This window comes from Ranitomeya imitator, chromosome 8 (genome assembly GCF_032444005.1).
Source record: "Ranitomeya imitator isolate aRanImi1 chromosome 8, aRanImi1.pri, whole genome shotgun sequence".
In the NCBI taxonomy this organism is placed as follows: domain Eukaryota; kingdom Metazoa; phylum Chordata; class Amphibia; order Anura; family Dendrobatidae; genus Ranitomeya; species Ranitomeya imitator.
In genome coordinates, this window is record NC_091289.1 from 49669749 (window position 1) to 49695317 (window position 25569).

The 25569-nt window shown below is 44.3% G+C and overlaps 1 protein-coding gene across 3 annotated transcripts in view; it reads right to left on the minus strand.

Moving 5' to 3' along the window:
* Positions 1–25569, minus strand: part of SGSM3 (small G protein signaling modulator 3) — a 65180-nt gene that overhangs the window by 23321 nt on the left and 16290 nt on the right. For 2 of the 3 annotated variants that reach the window (XM_069736893.1, XM_069736895.1), the window contains exons 2-9: positions 13326–13504; positions 9501–9586; positions 6300–6366; positions 5799–6007; positions 2792–2899; positions 1748–1891; positions 1464–1659; positions 876–1021 (exon numbers count right to left, since the gene is read on the minus strand). In XM_069736893.1, coding sequence (XP_069592994.1) covers positions 876–1021; positions 1464–1659; positions 1748–1891; positions 2792–2899; positions 5799–6007; positions 6300–6366; positions 9501–9586; positions 13326–13332 — 963 coding nt within the window. In that variant the 5' untranslated portion in view covers positions 13333–13504. Of the gene's footprint in view, positions 1–875; positions 1022–1463; positions 1660–1747; positions 1892–2791; positions 2900–5798; positions 6008–6299; positions 6367–9500; positions 9587–13325; positions 13505–20781; positions 20965–25569 lie in introns of those variants that run through there. The other variant, XM_069736894.1, reaches the window with a different exon arrangement.

The window sequence follows — 25569 nt, forward strand, 5'->3', positions numbered from 1 at the left end:
CACCACCCTCCCTCCAAGGTTCCCAGTGAGCAACCACGCTCCCTCCAAGGTTTCCGGTGAGCCACCACCCTTCCTCCAAGGTTCCCAGTGAGCAACCACCCTTCCTCCAAGGTTTCCGGTGAGACACCACCCTCCCTCCAAGGTTTCCGGTGAGCCATGACACCTGCCACAAGGTTCCCAATGAGTCATGACCCTTGCCCCACGGTTCCCGGTGAGCGACGACCCCCCAGCCCACTAAGGATTCTGGTGAACCACGGCACCCCCATCCAAGGATCTCGGTGAACAACAACACCCCCCCCCCCCCCCAAGTCAAGGATCCCGGTGAGCCCCATGCCTTTGGAAAAGGCCATAAAAATATGTACTAACTAAAAAGGCCCATACACCTTATCTCTGTAAATATAGCGTGGATTAAAAAAAATAACAAACTAATATACTCCGGAGACCAGCGGTAATACAATAAGAACAATCACTTGTTACTTTTGCCCTGGTGAAAGGCCCTCTTTAATAATGACTATAATTGCCTATCCCTATTATAGGCGATCGATGTCTGATCACTAGGGGCCCCCCAATGTTTGGACGAGATACCAGTAGCAGTCCAATAGTCAATGAATGGAGCAGCACTGCACATGTTTGAACATAGTGCTCTGCTCATTACTAGAGGAAGAACAGGGGATGAGGACCCCATTCTAATGATCGGCGGGGTTCCAGTGGTGGAACTCCTAGCAATTAAGACATTATTCACCTATGCTCAAAATACTGTAATGCTACACAAGCATCCTCTACAACAAAGCATATATTAGCCACTTTTACACACCGTCCCACTAAAGTGCAACACAGAAGATGTAGCCAAAATATTCTTCATAAGCCAACTTTACCTTAAGTTTCAACATGCCGAGGGTGCTTTGGAACAGGACGAGAGAACCTTGGTAGAAAAAGACATCCCATATCCGTAACAGCAATTTGATGTGGACCACGCTGGCGAATGCAGTGAGGAACCAGTGCAAAGTGATAAGAGACAGCTCTGCAGGCAGGGAGACAGACACAATGGAGGAGGTAATTCATGCACAAGAGTAAGAAGATGCCGGAATAAAGCATCAGGACAACGTGTATGATGAATGTAATGCCCAATATGGGTCAGAAATAAAAAAAAGTAGTAGTTGAATCAATAATAGCATTAGTCAGACATTGTGCTAATCCAGCTCCGGATCATATCAGAATGGTGCATGGACATGACTGTGATGCCGAAAAGTAGAATCTGCAGCAGAAATGCACAGGAGGTCCATGGATTTCTGCTGTGGATTTGTGCACGGTCTTGGTTCATTCATTGGGGCTAATCCGTGTGAGGCTCCCCATCGCCAAAATAGCCTCAAGAAACTACAAGAATATTCTTGTTTTCTTATGAACCATATACAGTACAGTGTTGATTCCCATTGATAACAATGAGAGTCAATTCAGGCACTCACCAATATCGTGCTCCTGCAGCAGCTTGTCCAGTCGTGGGAGGTATTGCACAATGAGGTGCCTTAATACCCGCTGATCCGTTTGAACACCAATCAGGGTGGTGCTGAAATAGGAAGCCGGCACCAAGTCTTCTACGATGGCACTCATCATCCAGAAAGCATCTTCTTCCTCTAGGAAGAGCAGTAAGCATGCAGCCACCTGAACCAAAGGGGGCAGAAAGTCAGAAGGAACACATCTCACCTACAAGGATGTAGGCAATAAACCCAAACTCTCGGGTCAAACTCACCATGCCTGTGCCCTGGCAATACCCAATATCTGGGTACAACCATGCCAAGCCACGCAGCACTCTTCGCAGTCGAGGCACACCAACACTTTGCATATTGGAGAAACAAGCATTGCTGGGCATGGTGCGGAGCAGATCCTTCTCAATCTGCGGACAAGGCAAGAACATTTATTAGTTTTTACACCTTTGCTGGGTCAATGATTTACAATCAGGAGGACACAAAATAGAAAGCCATTGGTTTGTCCACCTTTGGGGGCATTTTTTGTTTGTAACTTAAATGCATGTATTTGGGTCTAAAAATCATTTTTGGAATTTGCTTTCATTCAAAATGTTGCACCGTGTGGCTTTTACCAGCTCTTTGCTTCACTGCACATTCTACTTTGATGTGGTCTCTGGTCATAAATCAGCTGAGAGGAGTTCAAAATAAAAAAAGATAAAAAGATAAAGTTAGAAACTCTTCCTTTGGGGCGTCGGAATGAGCTCACGGACTGATTCTCAGTTAACTCATTTTTGCAGCCAGCAGTAGACAATACAACACAGAGGCTATATAGAAAGCAAACAGCGGGGAATTATTAATGAACCCCAATTCCAAAAATTATTTTTAGCCAAAAATACATCCATTTAAGTAAAAAAAAAAAAAGACTATCCCTTTAACATTGCAAATCATTTTCACAGAGAAATGATTATAATTTTTTGCAATGCTAATGGCTCTGTGCAGCACAGAAATATGTGGGTGTCTGTGCAGATGATGATTTACATTATGGCATGCTGTGCGGTAATTTCCCAACAATGACAAAGGAACACCCACAACTGAGAGAATCAAAATGAATGGATCCAGGATCGAACCAGAGATGCAAAATGTAAACCTCCTAACTTTTTTTTAGCCTTTGCACCACCCGGGTCTGTTATTTAAGGGGTTATCGAATCTTGAGTAACATTATTGGGTCATATTATTGAAAATCGACGATAGATACTTTGTAAAAAAAAAAAAAGCCTATAAACAAATGTCTACAAGCCATCAGTTCAATGATTTAATGCCCCCCATACCTGTTTAGCAGCTAGAGTCTCATCATTGGAGCTGTTCCGCACGATATCTCTGTATGTCATCTCTGAATTCCTCTTTTTCTGTAAGGCACCGGAGAGTCGCATCCAGAGCTGCGCGATTACAGAATGCTTTCAATGTATGCAATATGTTCAATAAGTCCCACATTTTTTATAATTAATGCCAAAAAGAAAAAAAAAAATCTATCATATTGCTGCATATACAGTACAGACCAAAAGTTTGGACACACCAACCCCTTACTGACGGAGCCAAATTTTTGAAATCTGACCAGTGTCACTTTATGTGGTAATATCTCTGCAATGCTTCAATAAATCCCAGTGATTTTGAGACTGTTTTTTCGTGACACATTATACTTTGTGATAATGGTAAATTTAGGTCAATAGGTTTTGTGTTTATTTATAAAAAATATCAAAAATTTTAGAAAAATGGTAAAAAATAAGCAATTTTCAAAATTTGAAAGATTATCCCTTTAATCCAGATGGCCATACCACAGCAAACCATTAATAAATAACATTTCCCACATGTCGGCTTTATATCAACACCATTTGTAAAATGTTCTTTTATTTTGTTAGCATTTTAGGAGGTTTAAAAATGTAGCAGTAATTTTTCATTTTTTCAAGGAAATGTACAAAATTTATTTTTTAGGGACCTATCCATGATTGAAGTGACTTTAGGGGTCTCATATATTGGGAACCCCCAAACGTGATACCATTTTAAAAACAGCACCACCTGACATATTAAAAACTGCTGTCAGGTAGTTTATTAACCCTTCAGGTGCTTTACAGGAATTAATGCAAAGTGGTATGACAGAAATGAAAATGTGTATTTTTACCACCTAAATGTTGCTAACTTCTGAACAGGTTACAACAGCCGTCAGACTCTAAGGCCACTGTTTGGCCGTGAATTGCCATCGCAAACATCAGGGCCACACAATTATGATCTGAGGGCACCAATTGGGATAAAGAGGAAGCCTGCACACTCTGTTAACCATTTATAATGATGTGGTCACTATTGACAGCAGCATCTAAGGGGTTAAACAGATTTGGGCGGCGCAAACACTGATCGTGGCTGATGCAGCAAGTTGTCAGCTATAGTGGACAGCCGACAGCTGCCGGATTGTCACCTGTATGGGGATGATATTCTCTTATATCTCAGGTCAGTTAAAAGACGTATTGGTGATCATTAAGGGGTTAAAGATTTTTCTGTACTTTCATGACTATGAAAATTGTACATTCACACTGAAGGAATCAAAACTATGAATCAGCACATGTGGAATTACATACTTAACAAAAAAGTGTGAAACAACTGAAATTATGTCTTATATTCTAGGCTCCTCAAAGTAGCCACCTTTTGCTTTGATGACTGCTTTGCACACTCTTGGCATTCTCTTGATGAGCTTCAAGAGGTAGTCACCGGGAATGGTCTTCCAACAATCTTGAAGGAGTTCCCAGAGATGCTTAGCACTTGTTGGCCCTTTTGCCTTCACTTTGCGGTCCAGCTCACCCCAAACCATCTCGATTGGGTTCAGGTCTGGTGACTGTGGAGGCCAGGTCATCTGGCGCAGCACCCCATCACTCTCCTTCTTGGTCAAATAGCCCTTACACAGCCTGGAGCTGTGTTTGGGGTCATTGTCCTGTTGAAAAATAAATGATGGTCCAACTAAACGCAAACCGGATGGAATAGCATGCCGCTGCATGATGCTGTGGTAGACATGCTGATTCAGTATGCCTTCAATTTTGATTAAATCCCCAACAGTGTCACCGCAAAGCACCCCCACACCATCACACCTCCTTCTCCATGCTTCACAGTGGGAACCAGGCATGTAGAGTCCATTCGTTCACCTTTTCTGTGTCGCACAAAGACACGGTGGTTGGAACCAAAGATCTCAAATTTGGACTCATCAGACCAAAGCACAGATTTCCACTGGTCTAATGTCCATTCCTTGTGTTCTTTAACCCAAACAAGTCTCTTCTATTTGTTGCCTGTTCTTAGCAGTGGTTTCCTAGCAGCTATTTTACCATGAAGACCTGCTGCACAAAGTCTCCTCTTAACAGTTGTTGTAGAGATGTGTCTGCTGCTAGACCTGTGTGTGGCATTGACCTGGTCTGTAATCTGAGCTGCTGTTAACCTGCGATTTCTGAGGCTGGTGACTCGGATATACTTATCCTCAGAAGCAGATGTGACTCTTGGTCTTCCTTTCCTGGGGCGGTGCTCATGTGAGCCAGTTTCTTTGTAGCGCTTAATGGTTTTTGCCACTACACTTGGGGACACTTTCAAAGATTGCCCAATTTTTCGGACCGACTGACCTTCATTTCTTAAAGTAATGATGGCCACTCGTTGTTTACTTAGATGCTTTTTTCTTGCCATATTACAAATTCTGAGTCTATTCAGTAGGACTATCAGATGTGCATCCACCAGACTTCTGCACAACACAACTGATGGTCCCAACACCATTTATAAGGCAAGAAATCCCACTTATTAAACCTGACAGGCACACCTGTGAAGTGAAAACCATTCCCGGAGACTACCTCTTGAAGCTCCTCAAGAGAATGCCAAGAGTGTGCAAAGCAGTCATCAAAGCAAAAGGTGGCTACTTTGAAGAACCTAGAATATAAGACACGATTTCAGTTGTTTCACACTTTTTTGTTAAGTATATAATTCCACGTGTTCATTCATAGTTCTGATGCCTTCAGTGTGAATGTACAGTTTTCATAGTCATGAAAATACAGAAAAATCTTTAAATGAGAAGAAGTGTCCAAACTTTTGGTCTGTACTGTACATTAAATGGGAGTATACACAGGACTACTGAACAGGAGAAGGACTTGAATATCCTGGTTACAAGTAAGCTGAGCACCAATGCTCAATGTCAAGCAGCAGCCGCAAAAGCAAACAATATTTTAGGGTGTATATATTCTAAATATAATATTCATTGCCTAGAAGAGATTCAGGCTTTCAGTGTAAGCCGTGTGTCTACGTCTGTACATGGATTACCTGTGGTCTCATACTGTGGGGGATTCCAGCCAGCACAAGGGAGCGCAACTTGTCAGAATGGGGGAGAGTTACATCGATCTTATCCCAGGTTAGGTCTCCTACATCGTGGTTGTGGGTGAACTCTAGATGGGCCTGCCACTTTAATCTCTGCTGGGGATCTTCGGTCAGTGGAATTCCCAATAACTTACTTGAATTCGGTTCTGCACCATCTGCAACGCATAAACACAAAGAAAAACATGAGTAATGCAAAAGTTAAAAAAAAAGAAAGTTCCTATACAGCACTGTTCCCCAACTCTGGTCCTCAAGAGCCACCAACAGGTCATGTTTTCAGGATTTCCTTAGTATTGCACAGGTGATAATTGCATCACCTGCACAGGCAATAATTCCATCTCCTGTGCAATACTAAGGAAATCCTGAAAACATGACCCGTTGGTGGCTCTTGAGGACCGGAGTTGGGGAACACTGCTATACAGTATAGAAAGTTTTTTTTTATCTTCTCACCTTCTTTATCTACTCTGAATCCAAACTCGTCGTAGCGAAACTCAGGCTGATCGACAGTCTGCTCCTTCTGAAAAGGATATATAAAATGTTCACAGAAAAACACTTTGATATTGTCCAATTTGTTTCCTGGCACAAAACACATTGATGAATCGAGCAGTAAATGTTTCGGCTTTCTAGTCCGATGCGGTCTCCCTGCCCCAGTTGATTGATAGGTCTTTCCCCTAAGCAGAGACCCTTCAATCATGGGGAGCAGGGTACAGATAAGCCGAGCCGGGGAGCGTCTCGGACTAGTCAGCCAAACAAATAGTCCACAGATGACTTTTCAATATCACAGCTGCGTTTCAGAGTAAAACATACCTACAGCAACCATTTTGATGACAGATTACCTTTAAACATTTAATTAGTAAAGAAATAATACAGGCAGATTTCATATTGCTTAGCTGTATTCAGAATTCCCATAGCAATGAATGGAGATAAATAGCACATGTACAACCACCTCTACGGCCACTGCAGGTCAGACACCAGGTGCTCAGATACCTAGTCCTGGAGATGGTACTCACATCCAGAGGTGTATGGCATTAGCTGGCAGGGAGTTACGCAGTTGGGTCGCCTTAAGCAGTGGACTGAGGTGTCTGCATTTTGCCGTCCCCCAGACAGAGTTGGCCGTTCTCGGAGCCAGTTGTTTGACAGCCGGCTCAGAGATGGTGCAGCGCACCAGTTCCCTCTTTCATACACTAGTACAATTGAAACCGGGTCAGGGCGACATCAACGTGATCAGGTCATATCACACTGCTGGCATCACTCGCCACTGCTGCAGAGGCACGTTTCGGTGGTAAGTGCTCCAGTGCACATGAAGACACCAAAGATTTAGTGTAACAGAGGGAACATTTAGTGTGGGGGGAGATTTAGAGTGGGGGATGGGAAGATTAAGTGTAATGGGGGTGGGGACGATTGGAGGAAGTTTGGGGGGCAAGGAAGGGACATGTCCAGGCACATTATGGGGAGCAGGAGAAATATCAAGACACAGTATGAGGAGCAAGGGGCTAAATGGGGGCATGTAGCAGCGCTGGGGTCCTGGGCTCTAATCCCACCCAGGACAACATCTGCAAAGAGTTTCTATGTTCTCTCCGTGTTTGCGTGGGTTTCCTCCGGGTACTCCGGTTTCCTCCCACATTCCAAAGACATACTGATAGGGATTCTAGATTGTGAGCCCCATCCGGAGACAGTGATGATAATGTGTGCAAAACTGTAAAGCGCTGCGGAATATGTTAGCGCTATACAAAAATAAAAAGAAAGAAAGATGTATGAGGAAACAATATGGGGGATGGGTGCAAACAGTATAATGAGGGATGGGTGCGGACACCATATAATAAGTGGGGGTGGTGGGTGTGGACAGTATGAGAGAGGGTGGGGCAATGTATATGGGGGGATGGGTGCAGACAGTATCGTGAGTGAGGGGATTGGTGCGGACACAGAATGGGGAGGATGGGTGCATACGCAGTATGGGAAGCGAAGGAGGGGAAAAATGTATGTGTACACAATAAGGCTACTTTCACACATCCGTCGGTAAGTACCGACGGACGTTGTGCTAAATTTAGCACAACGTGGGCGGCGGATGCAGTTTTACAACGCATCCGCTGCCCATTGTGATGAGCGGGGAGGAGAGGGCGGAGTTTCGGCCGCGCATGCGCGGTCGAAAAGGGCGGACACGTCACACAAAAAAAGTTACATTTTACTTTTTTTGTGCGTCGCGTCCGCCAAAACACGACGGATCCGTCGCACGACGGATGCGACGTGTGCCCATCCGTTGCTAATGGGCAAACAACGCATCCTGCAAGCACATTTGCAGGATCTGTTTTTTGCCCATAACGACAGATTGCGATGGAGGAAAAAAGACGGAAGTGTGAATGTAGCCTAAGGGGAGCGAGAGTGATGGGATGCATGTGGACACAGAATGGGGAATGGGGGGGGGGAATGTGTGAGGAGGCAGTATGGAGAGTGAGGAGTAAATATATGAGGAGATAGTATGGATAGCTGGGGGGGGATGTGAAAGGAGATGGTAGGAGGGAGGGGGAAATGCTTGAGAATATTGAGGGGAATAGTGGGAGGAGACAGTATGAGGGGAGAAAAGTGTGAGTGGGCACAACAAAGAGACTGAGTAGTATGAGGGAGTAGCATGGGGGGGGGGGGGGACAGTAAGCCAAGGAGGGGCAGTGTGATGAGGAGGCATACTATAGAGACTGGGCCATATAGGAGGGACACAGTGTGAGAGGACAGTGTGAAGCAAGGGCCCAGTATGGAAAGAAGAGGGCAGAGTGGAGGGCATGTATCATAAGAGGAACAGTGTGGGGGTCATAATTTGTGCAGGCAATATAGTGAGGGGCAATTATTTATTCAGGGGTTCAGCGAATGGCAGATATTTTTTATTCAGGAGCATTATAATGACACTTCTATCTTTAAAGGGCATCGGGCTGGGATGTGCTGAGGAAGACCAGACAAGATGGAAGTCTGCAGAGACAGGCTGTGGATGAGAAAAATCCTCATGGGGTCTGGACAAGATGAAGAAGAAAAGAAAGCGAACGACTCCAATCAGAGACAACGTCGTCTATCAGGTACTTGGATGTAAATGTTTTTGTGATACTGACTAATTCTCATATTTTTATTTATGTTAGGAGAATTAAAGGGGCTGTCCACCTCTTCTCACATGTATTACACTTCCCTTGGACATGCCGTAAATGTCTCGTGAGACAGCCCCATCAAGGCTGGGAAGTAGTCAGCACTTGGTTAGAAGGATGTGCTCTCTGTAGGAAGTTATGGCATTATCCATGTGATAAATGTCTGAGATTTGGCGGCCGTATGCAAGAGGTGGCCACACAGCCAAGCAAGCAATCCTGTGGATACACGAGAAATGTTTGTAGCAGTAATATGTTTCCTTACATGTTTACTGACGGCAAAATACCGTAAGTGAATTCTGAAGGTCACTTTTAGACCACACAGAGGTTCATATCTCCAGACAGCTTAGTTCTGAGACATCTGGCATGGAAAATACACCGCTCTAACAATCCAGAATAGGGCAACTTTTGGCTGTCTGTCTGAATAGAGCATTAACCATCATATATGCCATGTCTCAGCTTTTCATGCAGACTGTGTAGTCATCTAATAACAAATTACGAATCACATGGAGTTTTCTTTCACACTTACTTGTGTATATTTTGCAAGGATGTCCTGTGGCCACATGCTGGCTGTGAGGGCCGAGAAGGGACCGCCTGGAGACGGGGTATAACTCCCTACAAATTAGTAATAAAGCAAGTCAACAATAGCAGAAAATATTTTATTAACAATGGTATTAAAAGTTTTTGCAAAAGGCCTCTAATTGCCTCAATGGGAGGTGAAGGACGCTGATGATGTGCCATCTATTTGCCACCAAGATGGATGATATCTGCCAGGCTTCAAACAGACACCATAGTCAGCAGCGCTTCTGACTTCACAATGCAGAGGTGAGGGAACAGTCTGGGGAAAGCCCTTTTCTATTGCCCTTGATTGTGCCCAGTGCACAAAGCAAGGTCCATAAACCCATGGTTGAAGTTTATTTTGGAAGAACTTGACTAGTCACACAGAGGCCTAACCTCAACCCACCAAAAACCACAAGGTAAACTAGAACTAAGATCATGACCCAGAGCTCCTTAACCTACATCAGTGTCTGACCTCACAAATGTTCCTCTGGATGAAAGGGAGAAAATCCCTAAAGACGCCTCCAAAATCTTGTACACAACCTTCCATGAAGTTTAGAAGATGTTTTATCTGCAATAGTTGCCAATTCTTTATTAAAGAAGCCCTGCCATCAAATGTTTTGTGCCCTAAACTTGTGTACATGTGTATGTAATGAAGTGCAACTGCATTAATATGCTCACTGAATACCACTTTCTCCAGTTTCCAGGGCTTCTCCGCTCCACTTCTCACTCACATGACTTCTATTCCGACTCTCCAGATTCACACTGGGGTCTATGTGAGAGTTGGAAGTAAATCTCTTTTACAAAGTAAGTTTATGTATCCTCATTCTGATTCTCCATAGACCTATATTGAAAAGGCAACTTCTGGCTCACACATAGACCCCAGTGTGATCCGGAGAGTAAGAATTGCAGTACATGACCAAGAAGAGGAGTGGATCGGCACTGTATCTGGGGAGGACGTCAATCAATGAGTATATTAATGCAGCTACACTACATTTATACAGGTTCAGCCAATAAAAAGTTTCAAGGAAAGGATTCTTTAATAACCATGGGACGTCACCAGGTTCTACAGGTGTACTGTGTAGGTGCCCTAATAACCATGTGACGTCACCTGGTTCTGTAGGAGCACTGTGTAGGTGCCATAAAAACCTTAGAATGTCATTAGGTTCTCTGTATGTATACTGTGTATGTGCCCTAATAACCATGGGACGTCACCAGGTTCTGTAGGTATACTGTGTAGGTGCCATAATAACCATGGGATGTCACCAGGTTCTGTACGTGTACTGCATAGGTGCCATAGCCATGGGATGTCACCAGCTTCTGTAGGTTTACTGTGTAGGTGCCCTAATAACCATGGGACGTTACCAGGTTCTGTAGGTATACTGTATAGGTGCCCTAATAACCATGGGATGTCACCAGGTTCTGTAGGTTTACTGTGCAGGTGCCCTAATAACCATGGGATGTCACCAGGTTCTGTAGGTGTACTACATAAGTGCCATAACCATGGGATGTCACCAGCTTCTGTAGGTGTACTGTGTATGTGCCATAATAACCATGGGATGTCACCAGGCTCTGTAGATGTACTGTGTAGGTGCCATAATAACCATGGGATGTCGTCAGCTTCTGTAGGTATACTTTGTATGTGCCCTAATAACCATGAGATGTCATCAGCTTCTGTAGGTATACTGTGTAGGTGCCATAACAACCATGGGATGTCACCAGATTCTGTAGGTATACTGTGAAGGTGCCATAACAAGCATGGGATGTCACCAGCTTCTGTAGGTGTACTGTGTAGGTGCCATAATAACCATGGGATGTCACCAGGCTCTGTAGATGTACTGTGTAGGTGCCATAATAACCATGGGATGTCACCAGGCTCTGTAGATGTACTGTGTAGGTGCCATAATAACCATGGGATGTCGTCAGCTTCTGTAGGTATACTGTGCAGGTGCCCTAATAACCATGGGATGTCACCAGGTTCTGTAGGTGTACTACATAGGTGCCATAACCATGGGATGTCACCAGCTTCTGTAGGTTTACTGTGCAGGTGCCCTAATAACCATGGGATGTCACCAGGTTCTGTAGGTGTACTACATAGGTGCCATAACCATGGGATGTCACCAGCTTCTGTAGGTGTACTGTGTATGTGCTATAATAACCATGGGGTGTCACCAGGCTCTGTAGATGTACTGTGTAGGTGCCATAAAAACCATGGGATGTCGTCAGCTTCTGTAGGTATACTTTGTATGTGCCCTAATAACCATGAGATGTCATCAGCTTCTGTAGGTATACTGTGTAGGTGCCATAACAACCATGGGATGTCACCAGGCTCTGTAGATGTACTGTGTAGGTGCCATAATAACCATGGGATGTCGTCAGCTTCTGTAGGTATACTGTGCAGGTGCCCTAATAACCATGGGATGTCACCAGGTCTGTAGGTGTACTGTGTAGGTGCCCTAATAACCATGGGATGTCACCAGCTTCTGTAGGTGTACTGTGTAGGTGCCCTAATAACCATGGGATGTCACCAGCTTCTGTAGGTATACTGTGTAGGTGCCCTAATAACCATGGGATGTCACCAGCTTCTGTAGGTATACTGTGTAGGTGCCCTAATAACCATGGGATGTCACCAGCTTCTGTAGGTATACTGTGTAGGTGCCCTAATAACCATGGGATGTCACCAGCTTCTGTAGGAGTACTGTGTAGGTGCCCTAATAACCATGGGATGTCACCAGCTTCTGTAGGTATACTGTGTAGGTGCCCTAATAACCATGGGATGTCACCAGGTTCTGTAGGTATACTGTGTAGGTGCCCTAATAACCATGGGATGTCACCAGGTTCTGTAGGTGTACTGTGTAGGTGCTATAATAACCATGGGATGTCACCAGGTTCTGTAGGTATACTGTGTAGGTGTCCTAATAACCATGGGATGTCACCAGGTTCTGTAGGTGTACTGTGTAGGTGCTATAATAACATGGGATGTCACCAGGTTCTGTAGGTGTACTGTGTAGGTGCTATAATAACATGGGATGTCACCAGGTTCTGTAGGTATACTGTGTAGGTGCCATAATAACCATGGGATGTCACCAGCTTCTGTAGGTGTACTGTGTAGGTGCCATAACCATGGGATGTCACCAGGTTCTGCAGGTGTACTGTGTAGGTGCCATAATATAAAATCAAACCACCCACCAATGGGTGAGAGCTCTTATACTGTCCAGCAGATCTTGACCCCTGAGAAAAGACATGAAGGGTATTCAAGATGAAGACTAACTTTTGTAGATAATTTCTTAGCCCCTTTTAGCTCACACGAGGTTCTCTTAAAGGGGTTTTTCCATTACAAGGATACTGATGACCAATTCTTAGCAAAGATCAACAATATCAGATCACGGAGGCCCGTCACCTGGCCCCACCGTCGATCCACTGTTACAAGCCCTGATAGTGGCCAGATGTAAGCAATGGATGGAGAAGAACAGCACAGCTCCATGTAGTAGGCGCTCCAGGGTACTGTGGCATAGTTCTCATTCGAGCAATAGGAGGTGATCTGCAGTACCTGGGAGCCACGTGTTTTGGCTGCCAGTGCTTGTAATGGGTGGGGATGGCAAGTGACGGGCCCCAATGATCTGATATTGGTGATCTATCCTATGGGTGGGTCATCAATATCCTTGTAATGGAAACTCCTTTAAACAACTGTGTACATGTATAAGGTGTAGACAACAATCTACATCTCTAAATATAAAAATAAAAATCTAACAATCAGCGTTGAATATAATAGGGACTGTACCTGAGCCTCCCTTACCTGACATGGTGCCAGAGTAAATTCTGCGGGCACAGACTGTATTGTTGCCTCAGGTGCTGTATAAAGACGCAGTCCTCAGAAAACGGTGAGGAACATAGGAGAGGGTCTGGTGGTGATCACAAGGTGTGGATGTGGCATCAGTAGTTCATGGGAGGAGGGATTCTGGCAGCAGATGTTCTCTGTAGGAAACCACACAATGGCATTGTAAAGAAGGATTTTTACGTTCCTTGTTCCTGCCAAGCCTGAGGGTTGTGGTTCTGTTTCCATTCCATGCACCCTCAGGGCTAGCCTAGCGCACACAACCATGGCGAGGATTCAGTGAGTCACTGCACAGCAGGTCTGTGCAAACGGGCACATGAATAATACATGCACGGTCCCGAATATAACACAGCATCTGTCACAAGATAACCTAAAACCCATGAAGGGTTAAACTAATGAGGGTTAAGAAGTGCCACTACACACTGCAGTAAACTCATACATGGCTTCCAGCTGAAACGGACACAGGTCATGTGTCAGCTGCTCTGAGCCAATCGGCATTTGGCTGACAAACTGCAGCTCATGAAGCCCCTCCCATGTCCTTTTCAGCTGGATGCCAGGCTCAGTATAAATCCCCCTAAAATCTAGTTATGAAAGCTGCATAGTTTGGGGTAAAAGCATTCACTAATTTAACCGTTTATGTGCAACTACGACCCGGCTGACATCACTTTTTTTTGTTTGCGTTCTGTGTGTGCGCGACAGGAAGGCTCCTGCCCTAAATTTAACCATAGGGCTCTGTTGTCAGACAGGCGCGTCTATCACAGTAATACAACATGAGCTTTTTAATAGCTTTTCATTAAGTATTCGGTAAACAGACGCCATTATAGTCTAGGGGGGACGGATGCCTAACAATGAGACCTGTGATCTGTGGGCTATAATGGCATGAGTTTAATGACTAAGCCAAGAGAAGCTATTGCTAAACTTGTCACATATATCGTAAATGGATGCCATTAAGGTCTGTCGGTGACGGATGCATCAATCACAGCTTTTAACTGATAAATTGAATGGAGAGCAAAAAAAAAAACATAAAGTGCAACAGGACCAGACAGAGAAGTTTGCTTAACCTGTCTATAATGATGGGAACCTGACAAATATTACTACAAAGCAGAGCAGCTGCCTGTAAACCTGAAGGATCCGTATCACGCAGCAAATACAAACACACAGAATTATTTATATAGTGATATTAAAGTAACCAGTGAGGACAGGGGTATTCCTAAAAATGTCTCTCCAGGTGTGGGCCCCCGAGTGATCGGTAAGTTATTGGATAGCAGGAAATAGAGGAACGCTAGATTCAGCTTTCTTCTGCAGTCACATAGACAGTTACTGGAGCAGAGATCGAGCAGTGAACCGCCGCTCCATTCATGATGGGGCTCTGTAGAACCCTGTTCGCAGGTTCGAGAATCCAGTTCTCAGGATTGGTGGAAATCTCAGCGGTCAGGCCTACAGTGATCATTAAGTTATACCCCTGTGGATAGAGGATATCTTGCTATTTCGCAAATAACTCTTCAATAGCACCAAAAACAAGTACAATACTGTGAGGGTGTATGCAACTAGCCTCTTCAGAAAGGAAGAGAATGCTAGCCCCACCTATAGGATGCAGCAATCTAAACTCAGTATTCGCCCTTTAACGAGCCTTGCCATATAACTTAGGATAAGAACCCAAACCAGAAACTCAATGTGAAGACCGTGTTTCAGGGCGTTTGCACCTCCTCAGCGCAAAGCAAGAGATCCAAGTCTTACATTGGCTAGGCTTCGCTCCACAAGGAGAAACATTCCCTCTTCAACCTCAAATTAGAGAGGCATTTTCATCCTTATGGAGTTCTGTCCTGTTTCATATATCCGGTTTTTTAGACACACAATTAAAAGAACCTTTGTTTAATCTCTGCAATAGGTTTGTTCAAAACAGATGTATCCGTACGGCGTGTGTTATCATTACCGTAATTGGATGAGACTAGCATCAGCTGCAATTTTTTCGATACAGACTGTCAGTCGGTGCAGAAAAACAATCATGTGAACTACCATATTGAAAGAAAATGTTTTTGTGACCTTAGCCTAAGGCCATGTTCACATGTTCAGTATTTGTAAACAATCAGAGGAAAAGTATAATAGAAATAGTCACCACTTCTGTATTTATCACCCACTTCTGGTTTTGGAGTACAAATACTGTCCACACACTGTCCACATACCGTCCACACACTGTTCACATACCGACCACGCACTGTTCACATACCGACCCACACTGTCCACATACCGTCCACATACCGACCACGCACTGTCCACATACCAACCACACACTGTCCACATACCAACCGCACACTGTCCACATACCAACCGCACACTGTCCACATACCAACCACATACTCACAGGCCACGTTTACACTAACAGTGATGAGACAGTAAGCCAGAAACTTTAGGCACTCCAATATTTTTACATATAAAGCTAAAACTTTGTTTTTATCATCAAATTCTTTGGAACAAACACAAATGAAAGAAAACTATGAAACTCAGAAAATTGATACTATCTATCTACAAGTCTGAATAAACGTCAGGAGCCCAATAGGAACCAACTGAAAATTTCTAGATGGCTTTGTAAAGCAGATCTGGCACAGGATTTGAGAACAGAAACTATACATTATTAAATGTATTACATTATTATAAGTCTCTAAGACCTGATGAGGCTGGAGTACAAATACTGTCCACACACTGTCCACATACCGTCCACACACTGTTCACATACCGACCACGCACTGTTCACATACCGACCCACACTGTCCACATACCGTCCACATACCGACCACGCACTGTCCACATACCAACCACACACTGTCCACATACCAACCGCACACTGTCCACATACCAACCACGCACTGTCCACATACCAACCACGCACTGTCCACACACTGTCCACATACCAACCGCACATTGTCCACATACCAACCACACACTGTCCACATACCGACCACGCACTGTCCACATACCGTCCACGCACTGTCCACATACCAACCGCACACTGTCCACATACCAGCCGCACACTGTCCGCATACCAACCACACACTGTCCGCATACCAACCACACACTGTCCGCATACCAACCACACACTGTCCGCATACCAACCACACACTGTCCGCATACCAACCACACACTGTCCGCATACCAACCACACACTGTCCGCATACCAACCACACACTGTCCGCATACCAACCACACACTGTCCGCATACCAACCACACACTGTCCGCATACCAACCACACACTGTCCGCATACCAACCACGCACTGTCCGCATACCAACCACGCATACTGTCCACATACCAACCACACACTGTCCACATACCAACCACGCATACTGTCCACATACCAACCACACACTGTCCACATACCAACCACACACTGTCCACATACCAACCACACACTGTCCACATACCAACCACACACTGTCCACATACCAACCACACACTGTCCACATACCAACCACACACTGTCCACATACCTACCACATACTCACAGGCCACGTTTACACTAACAGTGATGAGACAGTAAGCCAGAAACTTTAGGCACTCCAATATTTTTACATATAAAGCTAAAACTTTGTTTTTATCATCAAATTCTTTGGAACAAACACAAATGAAAGAAAACTATGAAACTCAGAAAATTGATACTATGTATCTACAAGTCTGAATAAACGTCAGGAGCCCAATAGGAACCAACTGAAAATTTCTAGATGGCTTTGTAAAGCAGATCTGGCACAGGATTTGAGAACAGAAACTATACATTATTAAATGTATTACATTATTATAAGTCTCTAAGACCTGATGAGGCTGGTGCATTTGCTGTAAAAATCCATGTCAGCATGGCTATATAATCCTATTTTAATCTGTCACCAGGTTTTTGACACGCTAGTTGAGAGCGGCATGCTATAGGGGCAGAGACCCTCATCTTACAATTTGTCAATTATTGGGCTGCTTGCTGTAGTGTTGATAAAAATCACAATTTTATCAGCAGGAGATTATCACTAGAGTAATAGTAACCTTGCTGCCTTATAGTACTCCATATTCATGAGCTCTATATTACTGTGCCCACAGCAATGATTGACAGCTGTCTGCCTGTGTATGCACAATCAGTGGTGTGGGCGGGCTATACAGATCTCAGCAGGTTCAAGTCCCCTAAGGGGATTAACAAATGTAAACAACAAAAAAAGGAAAAGTTTTTTTTAAAAAAGAAAAATATAAGAATATATAATAATTCATAAGGATAAAAAAAAAACACCACAATGTCATTTTTTTCGGTCTTAATCACGTTAAAAAATGCAAAAAGAAGCGACCAAAGGATAGAATGTACCCCACAATTGTATAAAAAAAACAAACATCAGCTCGCCATGCAAAAAAAAAATATCAAGCTCTGACACAGCTCCCACATAGCTCCATTGATGGGGTTATAAAAAAGTTACGGGTTTAGGTAAATGGCGACACAAACCAATTTTTTGTCCATTGTGGCCAAGTACATGTGTTGTTTCCTGAAACAACTAAAAGTTCATGTCTAAACATTCTAGTGGCCAGTGTGAAACTGCAAGAATTCTACTTTTTATTTTTAATACACAAATTGTAATATGGGTAAAAACATACATTACAAAATACAGAAACTTTATCTAAAGATTAGGTCATTTTTTTGATGATCGATTGAGGTTATGGTACAAGCGTAAAGAGTTAAAGGGAACCTGACATCCGATTCACGCTGCCCGAACTACAAGCAATATAGATCAGACTTTGGCTATGGTGCATCAAAGTAAACTACTGCTACAAAACCATGAATCAGATGTCAGGTTCATTTTAAGAACTATTCAGTTATAAATGTCAAAAAGACATCTGGGAAGGGGTCAGACTGGTTTTTCTTGCCAGCCGGCCATCTCCTTGGAAACCTATCAGAAAATGTACAGGGAGGGAGGTGTGGGAGATATAAAGCAGAGGATAATCATTCCTCATTTATCTGCCGCTGCCTACAAATCCCCAGGCCCTTCTCAGTGGCGGCGACGTCCTGAGCCGATTAGAGGACACGCAGCGCACGGTGCGCTGGCATTTACTGACGTAGCTATCTGCATGGAGATCAGCCAGAGCCTTCCATTGTGGGCACAGCCATAGATAGGCTTTCTTATTTATTTTGCAGGTATTACAACAAAACCGGTCAGTGTAATGTAAAGTGAACATATACTGGAGAGAGGGCGGGTATGTACACCTTCAGAACCAGTTTGACCACTCCAGGGGCCAGTTCCAGCGTTGCCTGTTTTTTTTTCTCCTGTTTTTAACTAGTTAGGCAATAAAATCCTCCATCAATATAAATAAGAGATCAATACGGCTTATTTAAAGGGGGCTTTCCTGTTTTGGAAAACCCCTCTCCCACTGGCACAGCTTATTTAAAAAACTAACAACATGTGCTTTACTCACCGTCCCTGGGTCCAGAGCTGAGTCTCCAGTCCACCGCTGCTCCCGGTGACTGCAGTGTTGACAGCGCTGCAGCCAGTCAATGAGCTCAGTGGTTCTGGCCCAGTCATGAGCACGAGCGGCTGATCTCAGTTTATTAAACTGCTGCTGGGGCACAGGGTTGTTCCAAAACTGGAATACCCCTTTATTAAACCTTTCACAGAGCTCCTCAATGTCCTTGTAGTAATCCCAAGATTAGTTGACCAAGATGTTTCTATGTTATGCACAGTTTGGAGTTAGTGATTTTGCCTTGTACGCAGCCAATAGTGGACAGATTATTAGCTGTTCTGTAGTTTTGCTACAATTTTACCATGATGTGGCTGGAATAAATGATACAAGTCATGTATCCCGTCCATAACAGAGCAATGCAGCAGTCACTGCAGCGAGACCACCGGATAAGACTCACATCCACCTACAGCCGGAACCTTACATACTATAATTTTCAGCAATTTTTAAAGCTTTACATTGACACACTGGGTTGGTGTCCCTTTAAACAGGACCTGTCATTTGTCATGAATATGTAATTCTTATTACCTGGTGTAAATGGCGCTGTTCTCCTGTATCCGGCATTGTTTCTCTTTTGTTCCAGCTCCTCTCTGATCCTGAGATAGGGCCCCCTCTTCCCTGTATATAAATCTAGTCTTTTTAGCCAAGTGGGCTTGGTCTTCAAGAAAACCTCTGCAGAGAAGAGTTAAGGACTAGATTTACATACAAGAAAAGGGTGACTAGATCTAAAAAAAAAATAAAAAAACGGAGAAGTGCCAGATTCAGGAGAACAGTGACGCCATCTAAAAATAAATAATAATATATAATAATAATAATAATAAAAATAATACAGATTTATGGCAAGTCCTAGGTTCCCTTTAAATGTTGCTGTAGTCAAAAACCTCATATTAGATCTTCTGCACACTGAAAAAAAACTTGGAGAGCAGAAAATGAACTTCTATGATTTGCACATGCACTTGGGACGAACTTCAGCCTCAATTTCCGCAGCTGATTTTGCTGCAATCTATCAAACGTGGATTTACCACGGAATCCACCTCTCTGCATTAATGTAGGTGAAATCTGCAACAATAATTGACATGACAGACTGAGTAATCCGCAATGTTTTTTTAAGTTCTGCAATATGTAGATGAGATTTTTAGAATCTACTTAGATGATACGGCCTTACCCTGCAGATTACCTGCGCAGAAGATCCACTGTGTATGCAGTTACCCATGCTGCATATTATTTGCAATTTCCCTGTGAAGCGGAGAACCCACACCTATCTCCACCCTTATAAAACATTCACCATCTCTGGGATTCCTGTAAGGACAGGGAGTTCCTGCACCTGTCAAGCAGGAGCGACGCCGGTGTAGACAACCAGCCAGACGCCAATGACTAGTACTCTGTCCCAGCAGTGGCACCGGCGGCTGTGCAGTCACTGACGTGTCACTAGTAACCTGTATACAGGACAGGTGCGGCTGTGGACGACTGCTGCGGGATCCCGTGTACAGCACTTATGCATCACAAACTGAAAATATCCCCATAGAAAGGGAGTATTAAAAACCAAAAAAGTACAGTGGAAACTCCTAAAGGCACAAAGAGGAGTAAGGCTACGTTCACATTAGCGTTGCGCGCCGCTGCGTCGGCGACGCAACGCACGACGCACGCAAAAACGCGTGCAATCGCACGCAAAAACGCTGCGTTTTGCGACGCGTGCGTCGTTTTTTGACGAAAATCGGACGCAAGAAAAATGCAACTTGTTGCATTTTCTTGCGTCCGACGCTAGCGTCAAAAACGACGCACATGTCGGAAAACGCAACGCGAAAAACGCATGCGTCCCCCATGTTAAACATAGGGGCGCATGACGTGTGCGTCGCCGCTGCATTTCCCGACGCTGCGTCGGGAAACGCTAATGTGAACGTAGCCTAACAGGTGCATGGGAAGGAACAGCTGGAGGTTGTACCTGCATGAAAGGGAAGAAGCAGCACTTTGCCTTCAAGGCTCCTTATGGCTTCAGATCCCCACTCTTCTCCTTCGGAGGGGGCTTCACTTCCACCATAGATGCTTCTCGTCTCCCTCCCCTTCCTTCTCGGCGGTTCATGCATTAGCACAGGAAAGCATTCCCCGAGCTGCACATCCTGCTTCTGCGCTCCTAATATTTACTCTCCTTGATCTCCACCCTCCCCCCTCGCTGTGCACAAACCTGCAGCGCCTTCACTATGCCTGTCTGGTGGAAGGTGGTGATTATCCATGCTGCGTGCCAAGCCCACGGTGGCATTACCATATTCAAGAATCCAGGTTCACAATATTTTTTTTAAATTATGGACTTAAATGAGTTATAATGTCACCGTAGAAAAATATTTAGAATTGAGAGTCCTCAGTGGTTGACACCTTTTAATGGCTAACTGAAAAGATGGTAACAAATTGCAAGATTTCGAGACTACATACGTCTCTTCATCAGGCAAAGACTAAAACAAATTCTGAAGAATCACATATTTATGCACAACATGGCACAAAAACAAAAGAAAAAAAAAAAAGGAAAAACCATGGATAAGCCAGGTGACATGAAGCAGAATTACCACGAGTGATAAACAGTTATGTCCATAAATATTGGACCAGTTCTTAGATAAGGATTGTTTTATTGTCCTCTGATTGGGGTCGGGTTCTGTTGTGATGACCCCTTTGCCTGATGAAGAGACCTGCACAGTCTCGAAATCTTGCAATTTGTTACCATCTTTTCAGTTAGCCATTAAAAGGTATCAACCACTGAGGACTCTCAATTCTAAATATTTTTCTATCTACTGGCTAACACGGTACCAAGATATATATCTTTCCTAATGTCACCGTATAAACTGTGATTAAATGCCACTGTCGTGAGACTAGAAAACGGGATCGCAGAATCAGAGTGACACTTTCTTACCGTGAAGAGGACCGGCGAGACCTACGGGGGCATCTTATAGACATTCCCTGTTATAACCACCATTGTCCCATTAAATTCCTATCCATGAAGACGAGCGTCAAGGCCTGATGCAGGGAAGGGACTGCTCATGATACATACCGCCACCTTCTCTATGGCTGCAACCCAAAACACAGGAAAGATACAGGGATGTCAAGCTCAAATACACAGAGGGACAGAATGAAAAGCTGGGACAAAGTCGCGGGCCAACCTTGACGTTTATTAAAAAAAATGTCTACAATTGAGAAAGTTTTCCCTGATCAAATAGCATTAAGCTACTTACTGGTAGCAGCATTTTTCGGAGGCCCATGACAGCACTACGAGAGAGGGGATCCGCCCTTCAGGAACAGGAAACCTACAGATACAAAAGGGCGGCACCTCTCCCCCTGCATCAGTTGTATATTAGAGCCTGAGAGGACTACCGCGGTTAGTAGCACACAAACATACATTATATACAGTTTATGTACAAAAATAATCCATCATATTGAACTATATACCACACGTGAGATCTATCTATCTCATTATATACATTATAGGAAGTGCAACCCCCACGTGAATAGGGAGGGAACTAAGGGTGCTGTCATGGGCCTCCGAAAAATGCTGCTACCAGTAAGTAGCTTAATGCTTTATTCGGACTCCCATGACAGCACTACGAGAGAATTACAGAGATGTAAACTACCTTAGGGAGGGACTATAGCCTGTAGCACCCTTAACCCGAAGGTGAGATCAGAAGAGAACCCCAAGTCCAACCTATAGTGCTTGAAAAAGGTGGAAGGGGATGACCACGTAGCCGCCTTACATATCTGGTCGATGGAAACTCCAGATCTTTCAGCCCAGGATGTAGCCATGGCCCGGGTGGAATGTGCCCTCAGATTCTGCGGAACAGGACCTCCACCTGCAGTATAAGCCAGAGAGATAGCCTCCCTAATCCACTTCGCTAACGTGCACTTTGACACTCTAAGACCTTTCCTGGGACCTTGGAAGGATAGAAACAAAGCCTCCTCTCTCTTCCAAGCATCAGTGACTGAAATATATTCTAAGAGACATCTCCTAACATCTAACGTATGGAGTAACTGTTCTTTGGAATTAGAAGGATTAGGGAGAAATGATGGTAGAACTATCTCCTGAGATCTATGAAAATCTGAGACCACTTTAGGTAAATAAGCTGGATCTGGTCTGAGGACTACTCTGTCCTGTAGAAACTCTGTATAGGGGGACAGCCTAGAAAGAGCCTGTATGTCTCCTACCCTACGAGCAGATGTAATTGCCACCAAAAATGCTGTTTTGAGGGATAGTAATTTAAGTGAGGCTGAATGTAAAGGCTCAAACGGTTCTTTAGTCAAAGCAGAGAGGACTAGATTGAGATCCCAAGGCATTGACCTATTCCTGTGTATAGGTCTGGACCTACTAGCTGCTTTGATGAACCTTGATACCCAATAATTACCAGCAATGTTACAAGAAAATAGGGCCCCTAGGGCTGAGACTTGTACTTTTAGCGTACTCGTGGATAGATTTAGCTCTAGCCCTCTCTGCAGGAATTCTAGAATCTGGTTAATTGGTAAACCCTCTTCGATATTAAAATTTGAAGAGGCCAGAAACTTCCTCCAAGTTCTAGAGTAGATCTTAGTTGTTATGAGTTTTCTACTCTTCATAAGGGTATCAATGAGATTTGGAGAAAATCCTCTGTTTTTTAACAGTGACCTCTCAAAGACCATGCCGTCAAATGGAGACCCTTCACTTGTGGATGGTTGATCGGACCTTGATGAAGTAGGTCCGGGATGTCCGGCAGTACCCAGGGGTCTTCCACCGACATGGTCCTGAGCCAGGAGAACCAAGCTCTTCGGGGCCAGAACGGAGCGATCAGTATGATTCTCGCTTGATCCTCCCTTATCTTTCTGACCACCAGAGGCAACAGGTTTAGCGGGGGGAACGCATATGCCAATCGGAAATCCCATCTGATCAGGAAGGCATCCACTGCCAGCGGATATTCCCTGGGATTCAAGGAACAGAATATTTTCGTTTTTCTGTTGTCCTTGCTGGCAAATAAGTCCACCTCTGGATGACCCCACCTGCGGACAATTTGGTTGAAGATTTTTGAGTTCAGAGACCATTCTCCTTGTCTTAAGGTGTTTCGACTTAGAAAGTCCGCCCTTATATTTTCCTTCCCTTTTATATGCACTGCTGTTAAAGATAGAAAATGGTCTTCCGCTATCCGGAGCAGGCGGTCCGCTATTTCCATCAGGAACTCGGAGCGTGTTCCACCTTGGTGATTCACGTAGGCCACTGCCACCTGGTTGTCGGAGAGGATTTTGACATGGTGACCCTGTAGATACACGAGGAGTTCCTTAATTGAGAATTCAATTGCCATCAACTCCTTCTGATTGGAAGAGGCTGACATTTGGGGGTCCCATAGACCCTGGACTACCACGTCACCCATGTGTGCCCCCCACCCCGTGGGGCTGGCGTCTGTTGTGATTACCCGAGTCACCTGAGTCACCCAGGGAACTCCTGCTGACAGATTGTCTTCCTCTAGCCACCATCTAAGAGATGTAAGAACCCCTGGACTCAATGTCATCTGACCCTGCAAGGAACCCTGTAAGACCCTATCATAATGTAGTACGTCAAACTGTAAAGGCCTGGAGTGGAACTGGGCCCAACGGACGGCGGGGATACAGGAAGTTAGGGAACCTAACAAAGACATAGCCTGTCTAAGGGTCATGGATGGTTTATTAATTGCTTTTAACACCTGTTGTTGGATATGAAGCAATTTATCAGGCGGAAGACAGCATTGTTGGGACTCGGAATTTAACAGTAGCCCTAGGAACCTCTGGGTCTTTAGGGGTTGCAATCGGGATTTATCATAATTTATGATCCAGCCCAGATTTTCCAGTTTAAATATAGCTGTTTTAACCTGAGCCAGGCAATGGTCTACTGAGTTCCCCACTATTAGGAAATCATCCAGATAAGGAACAATGAGAATATCGGATTCACGTAAGTGCGCCATAACCTCCGCAACTACTTTAGTAAATACCCGGGGAGACGTTGAGAGGCCGAAGGGAAGGGCTCTAAATTGAAAATGGCGAACAATACCTCCCATAGACACCGCCACACGTAGAAACTTCTGGAAGTTTTCGTGGATAGGAACATGATAGTATGCATCCTTTAAGTCCACAACTACCATGAAGCAGTGTTTAAACAACATCTTTATTGCAGAACTGATTGACTCCATTTTAAACGTGTTATTAACCAGGTATTCATTAAGGGATTTAAGATTGATAATAGTCCTGAACGACTTGTCTGGTTTTTGAATCAAAAAAAGAGGAGAGTAGAATCCTCTTCCTCTCTCTGACTCCGGAACCTCAATCAGTACATTTTTACGGCATAAAGTCATGACCTCTGACTCTAAGGCCGTCTGCTCAATAGTGGAGGAACGCAAGGGGGTTAACATAAACTTATCACGAGGCCAATGAACAAATTCCAATTTTAGGCCTTCCGATACAATACCTCGGACCCAGACACTATTCGTGATGTTAGTCCAAGCGGAAGAGAAGGTTGACAATCTCCCTCCCACAGGGATTGCTAGTCATTGGTCTGGTTTCTTACGTTCTTTTGAGGAACGGCGAAACATGTAACCCGTACCTCTCCTGCGTCTATCCTCCCATCTAAAATTTTCTCTAGAGGGTGAGGATGCGCGCTTCCTTCCACGACCAAATCTCCTTCTGTTAAATGGACGCCGGTAAGAAGCTGATGACAAATTAGGAAATTTCTTCTTATCATCTCCAGCCTTTTCGAGCA